Raw genomic sequence first — 17570 nt, 5'->3', positions numbered from 1 at the left:
GCAACGGTTAGCAGCAATGATAGAATAAAGTTGATCAGACTTGCGAAAAAAATATACAATTTTAAATAAGCTAAACCTAAAATTTTAAATCCCTAGTTCTGCCCATGATCAGCTCTAGTAAAAATACCGTGTGACGATGGTAAAAAAAAAAAAAAAAATCAAAAAATGATGAGAGACTTACTTCTTAGTTTCAATTTTTAAAATAATAAGATAATTTTTAATAGTAAAAAATAAAATAATGATACCTAATATATTTTTTTAACAATTATTTCCCATCTTGTTTCTAAAAATAAAAAATAAGAAATAAAACTAAAAGGGTCCTTAGATTCCCAGCGAATTAGAGAAGTCTCGCCTGTTAGATAAATCGAGTTCACTGTTACATGAAAGAAGTCTGCAGATAATGCTCTTATATCAGAATAAATGAAAAGAACACAGCTCAAATAAGTCTCACGTGGCTATAAGATAAAAACACACTCAACCCCTAAATTACATCGGACCTCTCAAGGCCTCAGACAGCAGCCAATTGGGTGATTCTTGGCTGCTGCTACGTGCAGTTGATCAGACCCAAATGCTCGACATGAATTACATGTGATCAAACTGTATACAGGCCCCATCAAGGTATCTCTTCCACACACCGAAAGACTGAGAGACATGAGCAATCGCTCAGTAACTGTGCTGCCACATCTGGTGCGATGCCTGCGATGGTGCGGCCTGGGAGACGTTCAGATTTCCTTCGCTCGGATTTTGCTGAAGTTCTTGGGGGACTCCTGCCTGCGAAGGATAGAAATTTGGGTATCCCGGAGGTCCAAATTGCGAAGGCTGCTGACCCTGTCGAAAGCCGCTATGCTGATTCTGCCCCTGAAAGCTGTAGAAAGTGCTGGCTGGAAGAGCTGACATTGTTCTCGAACCAGCTCCATGAACCCACATGGCAGTGTTATCAGCCTGCCAAGAACTAACAGTCAAAAGAAGGCTTCGCTACTGAATGCTTTAAAATTCACGGCTAATATTATTACCTGCTGAAGAGGCATGTAATGATTTGCTTCTTTGTACTGCGAGCTTAAAGCTTCCTCGAGGCCGATGGTTGTGCTGGCAGAGACAGTGGTAGGATTAAGGGTGAAGCTTCCAGGAATGTTGGCTGAGCTTCCAAAGCCTCCATAAGCAGAGGCTACAGCAGCAGACTGGGGTAGACTGGTTACAGAAACGCTGCTTTTGTATTGCGGTAGCGTATACTTAATGCCTGCACTCGGTATTGTAGCTGGAGATTGATGGAAGGGACCATTGCCTGTGTACGGTTGTTGGAAGGCAGCAGAAGGCAAGTAAGTATAGCTCTGAGGCAGAAAAGGGAAGCTGATCATGTTGGCAAAGTGGCTTGAAGGAAGAGTTGGTTGAGTGTAATGGTGGACAGGTAGATGTTGAGGGAGAGCAGGACCCGTAGAAATGGTGGTGCTTTCTGGAGTTGCCTGGGGGTTGGAGAAAATGCCCTGCTTCCCAGCCTGCACAAGGTAAGCAGAAGTCAGGACAATGAAACGTAACTAAAATTATCATGGGATAGCTTAATCATTAATGAAGCTACTGATTTTGGAACTGGGGACTAACTGCTCTGATGCTAAGGGAGGAAAAGACAGCAAGTGCAATTTATAATTCCAGCACGATGAGCCATCTGATCATGCTAACTCAGTCCAGGCTAATTAATTGATGGCTTGATGCCTCCATTGCTCTTTGTCAAGGCCACAGAATTTTAACACAAACCCAGATAATCAAGACAGTTCCAGATTGCACGAGCATGAGCAAAGCCAGCTCAACTCCCTCAAGTGCTTGCCTTCTGCGTCGTGCATAAGCTTAAGATTTTAAGCTCAGGGGTTGAGGCAGGGTTAAATGTCATGACAGATTCATTTGTTGGCTTAATTTATAAGAGCATATGCTCACTATCAAGCCAGTGCAAGTGAAGAAGCTGGAACTGAAAAGAAAACTGTGAACTGAGTTCAGTGAAGACAACTCTTAAGAGCCTGAGCCAAGCTAGTCAGCTTATTACCAAAGATTGTTAGTGACCTAATCTTAAATGCCTCCAGTAGTGAATTACATTTGAAGAACATGAAGGCATCATGGGGCAGTAGACAATCAGCTGCCATTGTTGGAAGGTGTATGTGCATCTTTTAAATAAACCAAGTGGCAAGAACAAAAACAAAGCACGTCATAAGCCCAGCTACCAAGTCCTTAAAATTTAACTAGTTCAAAATGTTGATGAATACCTCGGGCATGGAAATGGTTGGCCCACTAATGGAAGCCACTGCTGTATTATATTTTGCAGGCATTGACTGCGTGGTGAGTAAGGGCGAGAAGGGAAGGTCAAAATCTCGGAGAGGCGGAACAGTTGCTGCCAATAAACTGCTGGGTAGAGAATTAGGTTGCTGCAGAGGATTATACAATTTCAAATGTTAGATCTGACATAGAAACCTAAATCTTGCACAAGGAAGGAGACCAACTATAAAACAGCAATCATTGAACGACAAAATACATTTAAAGGAATAAAAAATATTTTTTAAAATATACAATCTCAATATGAACAAAGCATGAAATTATACATCATGACCACTCAGCATTGATACTTTATTAACACAACTCACCATGCCGCAGATCTTATTTTCTCATACGACTGTCTTTATACGTTCTTTGTTAGAGTCATTCAGAAGCTTGTCACAAGAACAATGAAATAAAATCTGATAGTCACCAACTATATGAGAGTTCAGGTATATGAAATTTTAATTTTCAAAAAGATAATATTGAGAATGATGATCATAACAGTCAGAGGTCAAATAGCAAAGAAATTTAAAACTTAACCCAACCAGTTGGACCAACACTTCTTGGCAATACCCGTTAGATTTCATGTAGAACGGTATTCTTTACATTATATCATACTAGATAAAGAGTTCCCATTACGCTATTGCATGATAAATATTCTAGGTTAAGTCCTGTTCAAGGTCAAGCAACAGCAAACTGCTGCATTTGAAGAACGCTCTCTGGCTCGGTGATTTGGGACTCAGCGTCGTTGGTGCCTCTCCCATTGCGTGACAATGAATTTTTTCTGATGCTAGTGGCTGTATCTATGTAAGGGCAGTGCAACTGTGCCGCATTACCAAAAAAACAGAACATTAAAATTTTTATTTCCTCAATAATTTATGAATATTTCATAAAAATTTGATATTAACTTGATATGTGTAATCAGTACTATTAAAAGTTAATATTATTTCTTTTTATTAACATTTACTAAAATACACTTCAGAAAAATCTATATTGAAGGTTATGATATTCACCATTAAAATGTCCTACTGTCCCATCTCTGCCTAACTACTACAACAACCTAAAATCTAACTGGTCCACAAAATGAAATTGGCAAGTATTGGCCATCGCAGAAGTATAAATTTAATACAGCATTATGTGTAATTTACTCCATAAACATCCTTCACAAGCACCGCTTGCCCAAGAAGGGGCATAAGTTGAAGTTGTCTTCCACAAGCGTTTCCCATGACCTGATTACTCTTACCAGAACTGCAAAAATATTGTACCGTTGCTGGATAACGAATTCAATACAAAACATGGGATTGATTGCTAGAAATGCGAATGGGTTCGATTCATGTAGGATGCAGCAAGAAACAAACCAAACTTCAATAAGATAACCTGGTTTGGGTTGGGTTTTCCTTATCAGGTCGGTTCAGACCACAATCAGATTCTCAAAGGCACTACAATGGATTATAAACTTTTGTATTTTCCCCTTCAATACCTTTTTTGTCACTCAACATCCTAATAATGATGAAACTACTAATTAAAAATCAGAATGTGCATAACTGCATTCTATTCATAATGATTTTAAGTAGTTTGCGCCAGGTAGGAAGCAATAATCATGGATGGCCCTTTATAATAATATACCGGCCGGTTCAGCCTGTACCGGCTCTGATCGGTCCGGTTCGACTGGTACGGGCCCAAACCGGCCTACCATACCGGCTTACCGGTTCTAAAGTTTTTTGGAGCTTTTCGATGCGTGAACCAAGCCAAACTAGTGGTACCGATTCGGTACCTGTCCGAACTGGTACCGGCGCCCACCGGTACGTCGGCACGGCGAACCTTATTATGAACTTTGTATATTATGCATACTTATACATTCATGCACGTAAAATATTACCAGATCATTTATCAGATGACCATGTCCAAGACTCTTGCAAATAAGCTAATCTGTTCTAGTTTTAGGATTAAAAAAATGATTATCAACATTCAGGCCTGGCTACCAGGTTGTCTATATCTAACTATCTGAACCCCTATTTGATCAACAAGAGTCAGTGATAGCAACCTGTTATTGTTAAGAGATGTGTAACTAAAGTGGGGATAAAAACAAACATCAATTGAAACATTTTTACTTGTCAATCTTCATACTGCTTTAGAAAGATGGACACCAACATATTTGGAGGAAGTTACTTCCTCCAGTTGCTTCAAGTTATTAAGTTCTGGCTAAGAAATGCCAGTAGCATATCACTTGAGGTATTTGTTGTTTTTCATCCAATATTAGTTAAGATTTTTATGTAGTTAGGTCCAGTGGATGATTTTGTATAGCACTATCCAATGTTATATGTGACAAGCCTCCTAATCCTTTCCTAATATCTTTAGCGTCCTTGCTTAAATGCTCAAACTTCCTCACCAGCTACAACAAATTTTCTTCCTCCCTAACTATGTCACCCAGTGATCTGCAGAATTCCAAGGAGAAATTTTCCAGACAAGAAAGCATCAAACACATTGCTCAAATTTGACAGCAAGCACGCCTCCATCTGAGAGAGACCATTGTTATACATAATGAATTTTCTCATGACCCTAGAGGCATTAACATAATTCAGAACTGTGGGGAGCAACTTCTGTTATCACTACCAAAAAGATGACTACCATATCTCTCCACCATCGAGGATACTCTCTCAGAAAAGAGACACTGATCCCACCAGAAAACTAAAGAACATATCCAATTAAACAGGACAGATTTATCCATCTCCCACTTTGAAGGGGCAACCCTTGAACCACGAGATCACTATCAAGTTCACATGCACTGTTGAAACCCAGAAACTGATCCTGAAGATCCTGAATATGAAACCCCAAAATAGCACGCATTGATATCATGATCCTGGAAGATATGTAGACAGGCATAAAACCATGGGATCCTATGTATAAAAACAGATAAACAATTTATGGTTTAACAGCAACATATGCTATAGAATTTTGAAGGACTTTGACAATTTTACTTGGGCATGGAAATTATCATCTTGTTCTTGGAGGAATTTATAGCATAAAAAGAACAACCGACACTTTCAGCATCGATGAAATTGCTCAAATATAAGCATGCCCAGACATTAATTACAGCATCCAATGGACGAATGCTTAAAATTATTTGGGTATCTCAAGACAAACCCCAAACCAGAAAATTCAAAAGACAACAGCACATGCAACTAATCATCTAGCATCACCATCATGCCAACTGTACAAGTTACATCTGAATCAACTACATCGAAACGTGCAATGATTGTATTCTCAGAAAGTTGAAGGTGAGGACTTGTACTCAGCAGCCACAAACCACACAGCATAGAAAGGGAAGCAAAAATTAGGATCTCCAGAAACCTTTGGACGCAAATAGTTGTCAACTAAAAACATTCTCAAGCAACTGGATTCATAAACTGAAGATAAGTTGACCAAAATCCCTTCAAGATTTTCAATCATGATGTTAATCTAATTCGCATTTTTGGTCACTTCCTTAAATAAGGTCTGATAATAATCAGAATTAGCTATTCCATTTGAGCCTTTAGTTATGTTCTCACGCTCTTTTAAGCTTTGCTTCAATACATACTACATTGATGTCATAGTTTCATTGCAAGCACCTAATTTTATTTTTTGTTCTATCTACAATCCCATAAGGCTGCTTATACTATTCATTCAGAAAAAAACTGGAATGGATAAATCATGACAACATGGTCATTTAAAAATACTCTGGCTTAGGATTGAACACAATCCCATATGCATCATGTACCTTTGACCTTATCATGGACTAGAATATCTTTCCTGTCATGCCAGAGCATGCCAATAATTGATACAAGACAGGAAAATGCCATATTTTGTAACTACACAAAGATGACTTTACATGTATGATTGAGATCTTGCCCTTATTTCAATGTCAAAGCAACTCGAAGGATGATACCCACTCAATTGATGAACTTAATTGGGCAAAAACATTAAAAATCAGCTATTCCTTCTGTATCTTCTAGAGGGACAGATATAATAGAGGTGAATTAATGGATTTTTGAGGACAGATATAATAGCTCGTTTTGCATATAATATATTATTCCAAAATGTGAAACCCGTTAAAGTCTTATACGAACTTGAAAACAAAACTACAGCTTTCTGGTAGAATTGGTAATGAACTAGATCATGGTGAAATCTTAATAAGGAAAACAATTCATGCTCTGGTGTGCAAAAAAGCAACTCTTGATGTCAAAACATTACATGTAATACTACATCATTTTGTTTAACAAGATAATGAGGTTTCAGGTTAAACATTGTAAGAAGAGTCCAGCAAAGATGGTGATGTTCATGTAATTTTGTGGCAAAGCTATTAAGAATAGCCTCAGAAATGAAAAAGCAGCTCTAGGAGCCAAGAATCAGAGGATGAAGGCAAAAGTATATGGATGGATTGGACACAAGCAACATTGGCCAAAGATATCTCCAATATGAAGAGGGTCTTGGATTTGAGTTGACAAGCTGGAAAAGGAAACGGAAGACAGAAAACTTGAATACTAGGGAGGTGTGTGAAGACACTTGAGCTTTCAAAATATTTTCCTTCGTTAAGAACCAATAGCAAAGTAGACCCTAGAATTCTTGTCTATAATTTTCTTTACGATAAAAAAAAGTAGCATCTCTAAACATAACTTTTGTAGTTTCATCAACATTGACTATAAAACAAACTATACAATAACTAACAAGTCAAAACGATTACATGTAAGGAACTTAGAAACCAGGCACGAGCCTGTACCTTATATTGTTGAAGTTCTATCGACATTATTGTTTCAATAAAGTTATCATGTCAAAAATACCAACATGACCTATTCAAGGTTGGAGACATAATGTAAACTGGATACATTTAACAATTTTTCATAAAAGTAAAACACAATAAATCGAAGCTTTTTTGGGTTTGGCCAAGAAGCAAAGAGCGGAGTAGTGATTACCATTAGATTTGAGAAAGGGGAAAGATTCTGCATTTGTGTATTTCCTTGTGGATAGGTATAAGCTGCTTCATTTGGCTGTGATGTGCTTGAGAGTGCATAACCCGAGGCAGATGGAAAATTGTATTGAAGCCCGTGTGTGGCATCTAATGTATCATTTCTGATGACCTCAGGTTGTGAAGCTAAAGGCATATCAAGATTCCCTGTGTTTGTGCCAGTTTTAGCAGCTACATCTTCATTTGATGTAGAAATCAGTTGCCCATTGTTGTAGTAGTCATCATTTCTGTCATCACAAGTATGCATTGTCATACGTTGAAAATTTGTATCAAGAAATAACAAAACACCAATAATACCTAGCATCTGGTTGATCAATTGAAGAAGCAGTTTCTGCAACTGGGGCCACCTCCAAGTTACTTTTCAGGGTCTTTGATGGAAAAGATCCAGAAAACGCACCAGAACCAAAACTACCAAAGCTCAAATGTGCGCAATCTGCATTTGTAACCTGCAGGTGATCAGGAATAATTACTGCAGGGTTGTCCTCAGCAGATTTTGCACCTCGCTCCTCCGTGTGCAGACCTAGTTGCCGTAGGTCTGCAGCAGCTGATGAAAGTTCTGCACTGACATCCTCAACTGTAAAAGGGAAAAGAGAAAGATACCAGCAAGGAGATGCCATGACCAGGTTAAATATTATAGACCAGCCAACCCATTTTAAAAACAAAGAAGAACTTGTGCGCACTCATGAATGCAAATAATATTTACATGACATGAAGCATATTTCTACTCATGATGGTGTCAAAATGTAACTAACCAAGAGAAGGGTAAAATTTTGAATGGTTCGGACATGCTAAAAGATTCCAAAAAAATTCTGCCGAAGACATACTTCTAGACTGTGACACTTCTGCACTAGTGTGATACAGTTTTTAAGGTATCAATCAACACTTTAATAGCAGAATGCATATAACAAGCTTGGGCAAAAAGCAGTTCAAGAGGCAAACTTTTACAAACATGTTACTATAGTACAGTTCACTAGGTATCAACCAACCGTTTAATAGCACAAGGCATTAAACAAGCTTGGACCAAAGTGGAATTCAAGAAGCAAACTTTTACAAACCAATACATAGCTGAGAAATCACCCTTGTAGGACAGATACTTTCAAATTTCTAACAAATTTTGCATTGCCAGATGTGCCAAGAAGTTCTTTTAAGATTGTCGCGGAACAGAGGGGTAGATATGCAACAAATTATGTCATAGGGATGTTAGATTTATGGATGTATGGATTACTCTGCTTCAAACATATGCAATCTCAACTAAGAAACCCTTTGCTATACTTTTTCCTAGTATAAACCATGCTTCAAGAGATACTTCTAGACTTTGTGACACTTCTGCACTAGTGTGATACAGTTTTTTCGGTATCAATCAACACTTTAATAGCAGAAAGCATATAACAGACTTGGGCAAAAAGCAGTTCAAGAGGCAAGCTTTTACAAGCATGTTACTGTAGTACAGTTCACTAGGTATCAACCAACAGTTTAATAGCACAAGGCATTAAACAAGCTTGGACCAAAGTGGAATTCAAGAAGCAAATTTTTGCAAACCAATATATAGCTGAGAAATCACCCTTGTAGGACAGATCCTTTCAAATTTCCAACAAAGTTTGCATTGCCAGATGTGACGAGAAGTTCTTTTAAGATTGTCGCGGAACAGAGGGGTAGATATGCAAAAAATAACATCATAGGGATGCTAGTTTTATGGATGTATGGATTACTCTGCTTCAAACATATGCAATCTCAACTAAAGAAACTCTTTGCTATCCTTTTTCCTAGTATAAACCATGCTTCAAGAAATAAATAATAAGATTTCACCAATAAAATAGGTTATTAGTGGGGAATTTTCAAGATCAGAGCTTCAGTATACTACTACGTGTTGGTCTGGTGCCTTATTACACCTAATAAAGAATTATAGTCCAAGTTGGCTTTTCAGATTATAGTTTGTGCCTCACCCATCAAACTGATATGCCAAACCTTCCTTCTTCCTTCTATCTAGACTCCATTTAAGACTAGAGTTACCTTGGCAGATTGCTCCTCGATGTCATGAGGTTAAACTGTGTAACCAACAGAATGGGGCATCTTATATACACCCGCAAGCATCTAGCTTGAAAGGTAGGCCTGTCATTGTCCAAAATTGCCCTGGCTAGGAATTCAGCACAAATTTACTGCACAAGGTTTTAGATGTTATTTGAATCTCAGCAAATCATATCTTGATCCACAAAGCCGGTCCCGTACGAGTGGTTAATGATTGTGGTTGATGTAAAGGCTGGTCTAGAATACTTTAAAAGTTTATCTGAGAAAAAAGTTATTAGAATTTAATATGCATAATTTTATAACTAATCTTATTTATTTATGTTTAATGAAATTGACCTCCATATCAATCTCAAAAATATTTTGTGCCACATGAAACTAACTTTGCTTGACAATTGTGATTGCATGGAAGAAAACTCGGTTCATATCAAATTAAGGTCCATAAAGATGTCACCTACTACTATTACCATGAAATGTCAAAATTGACAATCATCTGTTTCATGAACTATATTAAAAGCATATACCAACTATATTTAAAAGCATATGCCCGTGAAAGTAACTTTGCCTCATTAAAATTGCAATTATTCGAGAATCACTCCCAGAAAATATGACGAACAATGCACTACTAATAACAGCAATAGTATATGATAAAAAGGAAAAGAAGAAAGCCGAAATTCAATATCCAATTGTACCTTCTTGCTCAAATGCATGCCTTTGAGTCTGGAAGGAATTCATGTTCTTCAATAAGCCATCATTCAAATGGGAACTCTCTCCAGGATTATCCAGTTGTATATGCCTGTCAGAGACAGCTGTCGATCTAATGGATTCTGCTGGTAGACCTCCACTGCTAACATTTCCCTTTAGTACTTCAATCTCATCTAGATGAGGACTTACATGCAGAACTCCATCAACAAGCAATGTCGAAGAGGCTGATAGGTCAGCATAAACAGCTGAGGTGTCAGATGTTTCTGGCACAATTGACCCGCTTCCTGCTGGCGGCTCATCAACTAGAGACCAATCCTCATGAGATGCATGATGGCCATCAGCAACGCCAATATCATGAGCATTCTCTGTAACCTGTGAAAAATTCTGAGACGAGTGTACTTTCTGATCCGGCTCTGATGGCATAACTGTGGTTGGGGATTGCTTAACACTTTGGTGGGATACGTGTGACATGGCAGCATTTTGTGTTGTGGAGGACCTGTCACTGGCTACAATAGGTGCATTACAAGGCTTGCCTTGAGGTCTGCCCATCTTCACAATATCAGCCATCGAAACATGCCCTGGCTTCCCCAACCAATTGTGTTGGAATCCAGATGAAGGTTGCAAGGGTGTAGGCATTTCTTCAGATAAGCCTGTTACTTGTATTGTATTTTCCATTGAAGCAGAATCACTGCAACATAAAAGGAAGAAAATTTAATTAAAGAAAAAGGTAAAAGTTCCATTAAATGATCATCATAACTGATTACCAACATTATACTAAGCCAAGAGAAATAAGCCGTCAAAGCTGTAAAAAAAATAAATGAAAATCATTTTGATTTTGAATATGGAGAGTAATGTATAATCAGATATATCAGTTTTGAATGTAAACATCATGCTGGAAATCTCCCCTGACAGCACGTGTTCATAACTCATCTTCTTACCAGTCAAGACTACACCAATGCAGGAGGAGGTATAATTGCATAAAAGGCACTTGAGGCAAAATTGAGAAAAACTCAACTGACCTAGACACGATGAAATAGTGGTGGAATAGAAATATCTGCTCTTAAATTCTCTATTATGATAACAGGAATGGCCATGTTCACCAGCTTGAGTAACCAAGTATGAAGATGACCAAGTTGGACCCAAGTAGTATGTACAATTCAGCATTTTGACTTATCTAAGGTAGTACAAAACATACCCTTCCAATTAGTGGCAACAAACTTCAGTGTTAACATGGAACCAAACACTTAATGTGGAGGTTTTTTGTTTAAATATCATTCTTCAAACACTAGAATTGCAGTATTATAGCCTTTCAAATTCAGACCATACTGCGTATTTTTTAGACGGTGTTCCTCTGAATCTTTGTTAAAGTTTCCAAGCATCAGAATATCTCAAACATATAAGACCATCAACCACTAAATTACCTGATTTTAACAACTATAGAATATCTCATAAGTCAAAATTCAGAATAGAGTTGCATAGAGATAGAAAACCATGCTAAATCACTGGGGCATTATGTAACTTAAAAATCACATAAAATAAAATGATAGACATCCAAACATGCTATTGTCAATAGCATTGGTTCAAAAGCAACAAACTTACACAAATTTTTGGGTTTAAGTCTGGTCTGAAGTGTGCATAACCTTTTTGCTAGAGTATGTAGGACAGATCACGGTTTAACGTTTCAAACAAACTCGGAAACCAATACCATGATGTTCTGATTTCAACCATAACCAATCCAAAACCTGACCAGTTTTGATGTTTCAGCTGACACCAGTTCATGCATGGCAATATCAGTGGCTCTATAGTCATTTTTTTCATTTCTATGAGTTCTGAGAAACATTTTGTCAGAACTAAGAATGAACTTTGCAAGTCTTGCAAAAAAAATTGGGTTCAAAGAAATTTAAAGAAGTCAATTCTTTGACAGATTTGGTTACCCTAAAGCTCAAATCTCATACATGAAACCATTGAAAATGATACATATGAAGTTCACAAAAAAATAGCATATATTAAAATGATGCCAATTTTATTTTCTTATCTTGTTGATTTTTATTCAATTTTCTGATATTTCCTCTATTTTGCTATGTTTGGAACTTTTTTTAGCTAAAATTATCATGACTGATGTTATGAACTTCCAAAACAGCTAAAACTTTTGAAACTAAAATTCATTTAAATGCCTAGCCAAAATCAAAACAAAGCTTTTGAACCTTGTGATGAATTATATTGTATTCCAGGTCTGCAATCTAATTATCGAGTATTGCACCAGTACATTACCAGTTCCGTGCAGTATGATGGGTATGGTATGCACGACATACCGAGATAGCTGGGTGGTACGGGTTGGAACAATACAATCTACATCCCGGTTTGGGGCGGTACATGGTGGTACAAAGGTGATTTTGCTCGGTTTGAACTAGTAGGGATCAGTTCGACTTATGTACCAAACCAAACCTCAATACAGCAATTAATACCTTACCCATATGATATGGTACGGTCGATATGGGTTGTTACGATAGATCTTAGTTGTATTCCATGTCATTTTATTTATCTATCAATTTGCTCCAAATGTAAACTAAGAGAAGCTCAAAAGAATGGCATTGAGATTTACATAGGCAAATAAGAAAATAAAGTTGCATCCACAAAACATAGCAAATAAAAGCATTTAGGTAAAGATGTATACATGCCCCATAAGATGGCAGGTTTAAGTAACACAAATAGGCAATTAGAAAGTAACTAGACATCAATTAAAAGTTTAACGGTCATGGAACTTGAATAGGATAGGGCAATAGTCCGCCAACAAAAAATATAGTTGGTTCAAGAAGTAGAACATTTTAATTCTCGATGTCTGGAAGCAAGTAAATACTATCCAATAAAGTTTAGGAAATACTGACCTTGGAATTGTAGACCTTCGATTAGGATTACTTGCTACTATGCTAGATCCCAAGATTGATGAGGTAGGAAGACTAGTAATTCCATTTTCTTTCTTGTTTACAGGTTTGCCACGAGTAACTCCATAATCTAACAGAGTGCAACCAAAAAGAGAAGGTAGAGATATAAAATTACAAGTGTTAGATAACGTCTTTGGTGTACAAGAAGAACAACATGACACATCCACATACCACTTGAACTGGATTGTGCCGAACTATTACGTCCCATACGGTCAATACCACCCCTCGCTCCACGGCCTGAACTATTCACTGCTCGAGACCTGGATTCTGGAGGTTCTTTGATCTAAACATTAAAAGACAAAAGGTGGGAAACCCAAAAAAATATTATATAGGCATTCAAGAAATGCTAAATTCGCTTGTGCTTTAATAGATAGAACATTCGAATATAAAATTTAAATCAGGTTAGCAATTGCCATCTGAAATAACTATTAAAACAAGAGAAAACTAATTAATAGTGATAGCTGTACTAGTATGGATAAATTGTTGAAGCAACAACATTTGATAACAAAGATACTGGAGTATATAGCTGGTACAAAGATTAAATGGTGAAATAGAATTTACAAAGCCAACTTACAAAACTTGATAAAATTAAAAAATCATTGTTGTCAGCTAATAGTTGCGTAACATATAATATATGCAAAACTACAAACCAAGTTCAGAACTGTGAACTGAAAATTAAAAAAAAGAAATAAAAGATAAAAGAGTATAGCCTATCATCCCTAATGACTGGAGCATAATTTGCAGCAACTATGATTAAATAATAGTTACACTGACCTCCTTTTTCTTGTCACGTTTGCTCTTCACCTCATGAAAAGTATCTACACAATTAACAAGCATTAAATTAATTATAAATTACTAATAGCATGAAAAGCTGTATGCACATAGCCTTGAATTATATGCTACAGAAAATGCTGGCAACAGCAGCAAAGATGCTTATAATGTATCAAAATATATATGTATCTGATGAGTTTCAGAACTATGTTATCAACAAATAACTCGTAATAATAGGCGCTGTACTAGATAATAACCAACAGAGAAAAAAGACAAAACACATATGCAACTAAATATTTTTAAATCCAAAGACAACAAACTTAACAGAAAAGAAAATGTCGAGAGCTCCAAAAGCATGAAGTGGTTATCAGCATTTCCTTTTCAACTTAAAAGCACATTTTATTATCCTTTGAAAGCAAGTGATTAATAAAATCATGATTAAAATTGAATAATAATAGTTGCATTACTAATATAAACACAAACTGAAGAAAAAAACATTGAATGAAACAATCAGTAAGTACTTTCTACATGTTCTAAAGAGCAATGGGAAATTGAGTTTTGTTTTAAATAGAGTCTCGTAGGGTTTTCAGTCTCCGTGCTAGACCCTATACCGGTAGTTTACTGGTACAGGTTACACCAATACACCCCGCACCGACACATGGTACGTAGCTAGAGGCAAGACAATATCAGTACAGTAATGTATTGAGCCCCCATACTGTATCAGTATCTTATCAGGTTTGTACGGTGTGACCGGGGATAACAGTCGGTATAAAAAGCCTTGGACTCTCAAATATGTGCATAATTTTTTCACAATATAAATGACCACTAAGGGAAAACTGGTCCAGACCAAACATCTAAAGCCAGTCAAACCTAAATCAGATAATAGAAGTTTCAGACTATTTACATATTAGTTGAATGTTAAAAGTGGTCAAAACCAGATCTCGAGGGGAAAAGACAATAAGCCAGTAGTTTTTATTTCACATAAATGTTCTTTTTGACAAACAACAAAAACATATTTACTGAAAAACTTTTGGATCTTAATTTTGTTATACATGTTCATTTAGCTTACAGAAAACTGACCCATTCAAGCAAATTTGTGTCGTTAAGCCAAAATCAAAAAACATCAGAAAAAGCATTCCAAGAGATAAGATCTTCCACAAACCTAACATGCGACCAATGTCAGACGTTATATTTAGCCTGCCCTTCTTATATGCATCTTTCGTTTTACAAATGCTTTAAGTCCTCCACAAAGGTCTCATAACATAGTAAATCACCAGAGGCATTCACACACCACTGATACTTGAAAAATTCAGATTTAAGCACTTGCAAGGCAAAACTAATCTAACAAAAAGAAAGAAAGTATTGTTCAGGTTATTGCAAAACACTGATTAATAACGCTACTTCCTAAAAGGCCTTTGCAATATCACTTTTCATCACCTCTTGCAAGTCATCGGAAAGAAAAGAGAGGAAATCATGAAGATGAGCAAGAGTTGGATAAATTTCTAATTAGAAGTCAAAAGGAAATATTATCATTTTTGATGAAGCATGAAAGTCTTTATTAAAATGATCTAGAGAGTGAAAAAAAACATGAATCGAAGTATCCAGAAACAAGCTATTCCCAGCTTTTTTGTACTTTAAACATTGGTAGTCTATATGACATCCCTTCTTATATTTTGTACGCAAAGATTGAGAATTCGTCATGAATGATAGACAGAAAACCTCGAATGATATCTTGAAAGGCTTAAGCACATTGATTGGACTCAAAAGAAACATAAGTGTATTTGGCAGTTAAAGAGATGCAGCATAGACTAAGGCAATGATATCAGGCACACAGGAACATTAAGTGCAGTTAGTTTTGGTGAAAACTAATGCAATTAAGAATAGCAGAGGTGAAGCCATACTACATGTAGCACATTGAAGGCACGGAAGGAAAATAAAGCACTGATTTCTCAGGGACAAAAAAGGGAAGCACCTTCTGTAAAACAATAAGCTCCAAACTTAATCTTATACATAAACTGCAAATATAATTGAACACCAGCATATTTATTGAAATAGCCAAACAATAAGAACCAATCATCCATCAAAGAAAAATACGACAAAAGACCCAACTCTACAAAGTTTGAAACAAAACAAAGGATCTTCTTTTCTTTTATGTTTCCTCCCTGATCAGTATAAGCAAACAAGATAAGAAGCGGGGCATTAACTAAACTTAGTCGTGGGAACCACAAAGAAACACTAAAAAAACAAAGAAGGAAAAAAGAATCTCCCAGTCCACACAAGTAGGACTCTTCCAAGAAAATAAACATGCCACGGACTGAAACCCACCAACGAAACTGCATTTTTCACTATATCGAAGCACAAAATTGACGACCATAAAGTGACACCCACCCCTTATCTCATTCCGGCCAATAAACCAGCCCTTTTCCCCAAAAAGATGCCCTCTTTCTTGGAAGTTCTTGTACTACTAATTGGTCTACAGACATGTTCAAGGAATCGAGACCAGAGAAAAGAGTAAAGCGTAGTGTATTAACAAAAATCGAAACAACAAAACTCAAGGGAAGAAAAAAAAAATCGCAGTCCACCCTCGTAAGAGCTATCTACAAAAGCAAAAATGGATTTTTTTTTTCTTTTCTTTTGTTAGATCAAAGCAGGAAAAGAGCAAACATGGAAGATTTTCTACCCATTATCTCTTTTTCTAACAAACTAAACCTAAAACAGCCCAAAAAACCTAAAAGGGCTGCTTCGTCTCCTCCAAGATGCCACTTTTCTCGCTATTCCCTCAATTCCCGGTCGTTGCACGGACATATACATAAAAAAATGGAAAAATGAGAGAAAATGAACGAGGTGGAGGCGGCACCTTGAGAGAGGAGTCGGTGGACGGCCTCGTTGGGGTCCATGTTACACTCCCTGAGCATGGAGTAGATCTCCGACTCCGGGCAGTTCACGATCTCCTTCACGCACTGCACCAGCTTCCTCGACATCGCCGGGATCGGGCCGGCCACCGCCCCGTTCCCCCTGCTCCCCCCTCCAGCACCACCACCACCACCGCTCATCCTACCTTCCTCCCCTCCCTCTCCCCAAAGGACAAAGTCCCCTCCCTTTTCCCCTTCTCTCACTCTCGCGCTCTCCCTTTTCTCACCAGAAGAAGAGATCGGGGGCTATCTCTCAAGTCTCTCCTCCCTGAAGGCGGCCAAAACCCTCCCGTCTTCTTTGTCTCCCAATATATAACCCTCACTCTAAAATAATAATACCGTGGTCATCTTTTCCTTTGGGTTAGGCGAGCAGCGAGAGCTCCCTTTGCCAAGGACCAAGGTGCGATTGCCTTAAAATTGTGATCCATAGATTTGTCACCCAAGTAAATAGCGACGATTAGGATGCGCCGCATCCGCCCATTCTCTGAACTTGTAGTTATTCATTATAGGTGTTCGCCGCGAGCAGGATGTACGTTCTAAAAATCAGCTAGGGCTCAATTTGGTTCGGAAAAAAAAAACTATATATATATAATAAAATATAATATTTGAAAAAAAATAATTTTTGTATATTTAGCTGAATATTAAAAAATAAAATATCTAAAATAGCTTATATTTAGTTGAACATCTATTTTTTTAGAAAAAATTATATAAAATATCTACTATATTATTAATAAAAAAATGCTTTCCTATATCTCATGAGTTTTTCTTTACCATAAAAGTTGAAAATCTTATTTACATGTGAATCTACTTTTTCATCTTTCTTCTTTGAAAACTCTAACCAAATAAAAGATATTTTTTGTTTTTCTGTTGACCATATTATTTTTTTCTTTTTTCGCGAACCAAACAAATCCTAAAAGA

At 37.0% G+C, this 17570-nt stretch overlaps 1 protein-coding gene across 2 annotated transcripts; it reads right to left on the bottom strand.

Moving 5' to 3' along the window:
• Positions 1-337: 337 nt before the first annotated feature.
• LOC103714980 lies at positions 338-16964 on the bottom strand. Of its 2 annotated transcripts, none has more exons than XM_039131568.1 (10): positions 16598-16964; positions 13744-13787; positions 13141-13252; positions 12913-13039; positions 10015-10715; positions 7598-7856; positions 7248-7527; positions 2250-2408; positions 1014-1493; positions 338-942 (listed from the first exon to the last, which is right to left on the bottom strand). In XM_039131568.1, the coding sequence occupies exons 1-10, from the start codon at positions 16791-16793 to the stop codon at positions 664-666; spliced, it is 2637 nt and encodes an 878-aa protein (XP_038987496.1). In that variant the 5' UTR covers positions 16794-16964; the 3' UTR covers positions 338-663. The 2 variants fall into 2 exon arrangements, with proteins under 2 accessions (XP_038987496.1, XP_008800693.3); XM_008802471.4 differs by having other exon boundaries at positions 7598-7874; positions 16598-16959.
• Between the last annotated feature and the right edge of the window lie 606 nt (positions 16965-17570).

Source organism: Phoenix dactylifera, chromosome 11, assembly GCF_009389715.1.
Source record: "Phoenix dactylifera cultivar Barhee BC4 chromosome 11, palm_55x_up_171113_PBpolish2nd_filt_p, whole genome shotgun sequence".
NCBI lineage: Eukaryota > Viridiplantae > Streptophyta > Magnoliopsida > Arecales > Arecaceae > Phoenix > Phoenix dactylifera.
This window is presented reverse-complemented; position numbering and strand designations above follow the sequence as displayed.

Coding starts and splice junctions, on each gene's coding strand:
- LOC103714980 (XM_008802471.4), bottom strand. CDS start 16,793: ATGAGCGGTGGTGGTGGTGGTGCTGGAGGGGGGAGCAGGGGGAACGGG. Junction 13,788..16,597: donor CCACCGACTCCTCTCTCAAG/GTGCCGCCTCCA, acceptor TTAATTGTGTAG/ATACTTTTCATGAGGTGAAG. Junction 2,409..7,247: donor CCCCTTTCTCAAATCTAATG/GTAATCACTACT, acceptor AATCCTCTGCAG/CAACCTAATTCTCTACCCAG.